General features: G+C 29.3%; 1 protein-coding gene across 1 annotated transcript; it reads right to left on the bottom strand.

The window, feature by feature from the left end:
• Positions 1–232: 232 nt before the first annotated feature.
• On the bottom strand, positions 233–1,598 carry LOC108463627 (uncharacterized). The gene is made up of 3 exons (XM_017763541.2): positions 1,338–1,598; positions 1,063–1,221; positions 233–511 (listed from the first exon to the last, which is right to left on the bottom strand). The coding sequence occupies exons 1-3, from the start codon at positions 1,435–1,437 to the stop codon at positions 465–467; spliced, it is 306 nt and encodes a 101-aa protein (XP_017619030.1). The 5' UTR covers positions 1,438–1,598; the 3' UTR covers positions 233–464.
• Positions 1,599–2,426: the final 828 nt, after the last annotated feature.

Below are 2,426 nucleotides of genomic sequence, written 5' to 3'. Positions count from 1 at the left end.
CAGGTCTAACGTCTAAGCCGGACTGAAGAGGTTATAGGAATAGCGTGAAAAATATTAGTATCAGTTAGAAATTTTAATTTTGTGTTAATTAAAAATATGGGTATCCCAATTAGAATTTTAATATCGCATTAGACATTTTCTACTGTTTGCCCCAAAAAAATTATATTTACTTTTTCTTTTATTGAAATAATCAATTATAAATTTTGTGAAATATGTAACACAAAAAGAAAAATACATAAGAAAGTTTTGATATGAAATATTAAAGTAGAAATACAATACAAATACGACTTACGGAACATTAATTATGACCATAGGTTTGGCTTGCTCGAGTAAAGTTGTTCATTACCAACAACATTTTAACTTAGTGATAAGGATATTATGTTGTGAAGAATGAGATTTTGAATTTAATCCCAAACAATCTCACTTTCTTCTCGCTACTATCAGCAGCAGCGACCAGGAGGAACTCAGGGTAGAATACCACTGCTTCCATGACCAGGTCTTCCTCCAAGGGCTACATAATAGATATGTATATATAAGTAATCAACAGGGTTTCAGCAACGCGAGTACTGGTGGTTGAAGATGCAAGCAAGAGTAGTGAAAGTGACAGAAGTAGAGCGAGTATTGAAAGCATTGTGATTATCTTACAACCCATGTTAGGTTGAAGCCAATTTTTGGCAGCTTTGATCTGATTGGGTTACTTAGTGATTGCTTTTGAAGGGGATTAAAGGTTATTTATAACTGCGTAGTGCTTACTGTATAATGTATATTTGGGTCTCATCTACCAATCATAAAGCACAAAAGTTGATCTCATTTGTGTTTTTTAACAATTCCTCAATGGAAGCTAGCCGGCCCTACATATATTTTTTTCTTCTCTCTTTGAAAATTTTAGGATGCTAAATTGATCTAAAATATATAAAACCTTTTAAGCGGGATTGGTAAAAAGAAAACTATTAGAATACAAAATCACAAGTAATCGTCTCTAATAACCATTCATTTGGGTTGCCCTGCTAACACAATTTCCTTCTGGCTATCAACAGTGTTATGGATGAGGACAGTACTTACAATGATTAGAAGTAAGATCAACATGTGGATGACAACCATGGCTATGTGGATGACATGGAGCAAGACCACTATGTGCATGACAACCAGGATAATGTGGAGGACATGGAGTTGGTTTTCCTCCACCTAGATCTCTATGTATCACTTCATTCCTTTCCTTAACTATAATTTTAACCCCAAATACCAACATAAAATTTTCAGTAAAAAAACACTCAGACAGAGATCATAAATATAAGTAATCAAGAACAACTTTAATATATAGTTTTAATTCCACTTACCAGTTAAGTGAGTATTTGTTGTTGAAGATGGAGGCAAGAGTAGAGAAAATGATAGTAGTAGGACTAGTATCAAATGCACAACTGATTTCTTGTAGAGCATCTTTCATTCCTGAGAATCTGATTTTTGTGCTGATGTTTATGGTTGCTTCATACGAGTTGGTGATGATTATTTATTTATTTTCAGGAAAAACAAGACTTTGGAAGTCTATTGGTTTTATTATTATTCAGTGACTTCTTCATCGGACTCGCTTGTCGACTTTCTTTTGTAGGTGAACTAAGACTTTCGAAGTCAATTAGTCTATTATTATTATTGCTTTTTTTGACAATTCCTTGTTGAAATATCATTGCTTTTAGTTTAATATTATTTTATTTTTACTTTTTATGTGATTTTGGATTTGTGATTATCCTTTTAGAAAATATTATTTTAAAATTTAAACCTTATTTTTTCTTGAAAAGTGTAATATATTTTATCATTTCATTATTTTTAATAAATAAAAAATATTATTTAAAAAAATTAAAACTATCTATATATAAATTTCTATATTTATAGTCAACCATGTAATAATTCTTAATATCTCATTAAAAAACCTTTCAAATAAATATATAAAGTCTTAATTAAACGTGAGTGTATAAATTTATACACTAATGTGTATTTAAATATAAACCCTTTGATGCGAATCAGATATTGGTTAATAATAAGATACTTTAGGAACAAAATTATCTTATTTTGAGTCCTCGTAAGTAAATATCATGTACAAAAGTACTACAAACATTTTATTCTATAAAAAATTTAAGTCCTTAAAGGTGTATAATAATTATAATAATAAAACGAAAACCGCGTTTTCTCTTGGTGTCTTTTTCTTCACATGCTCATCCATTATTATTAATTTTTAATTTTCTCAAATATTTTTAATCACCGTCTTCTACCAATGCAAACTATATCTAACATCACTAAATTATTAGTAAGTTTATATTTTAATCATTCAACTTTAAAATATTATAAATGATTACTGAACTATTCAAAAATTTTCATTTAAGTCAATAGGTTGTTAAAATCGCTGATGTACGACCTTTTCTATTCGTATTGCC

The sequence above is a fragment of the Gossypium arboreum genome, chromosome 10 (genome assembly GCF_025698485.1).
Source record: "Gossypium arboreum isolate Shixiya-1 chromosome 10, ASM2569848v2, whole genome shotgun sequence".
NCBI lineage: Eukaryota > Viridiplantae > Streptophyta > Magnoliopsida > Malvales > Malvaceae > Gossypium > Gossypium arboreum.
This window is presented reverse-complemented; position numbering and strand designations above follow the sequence as displayed.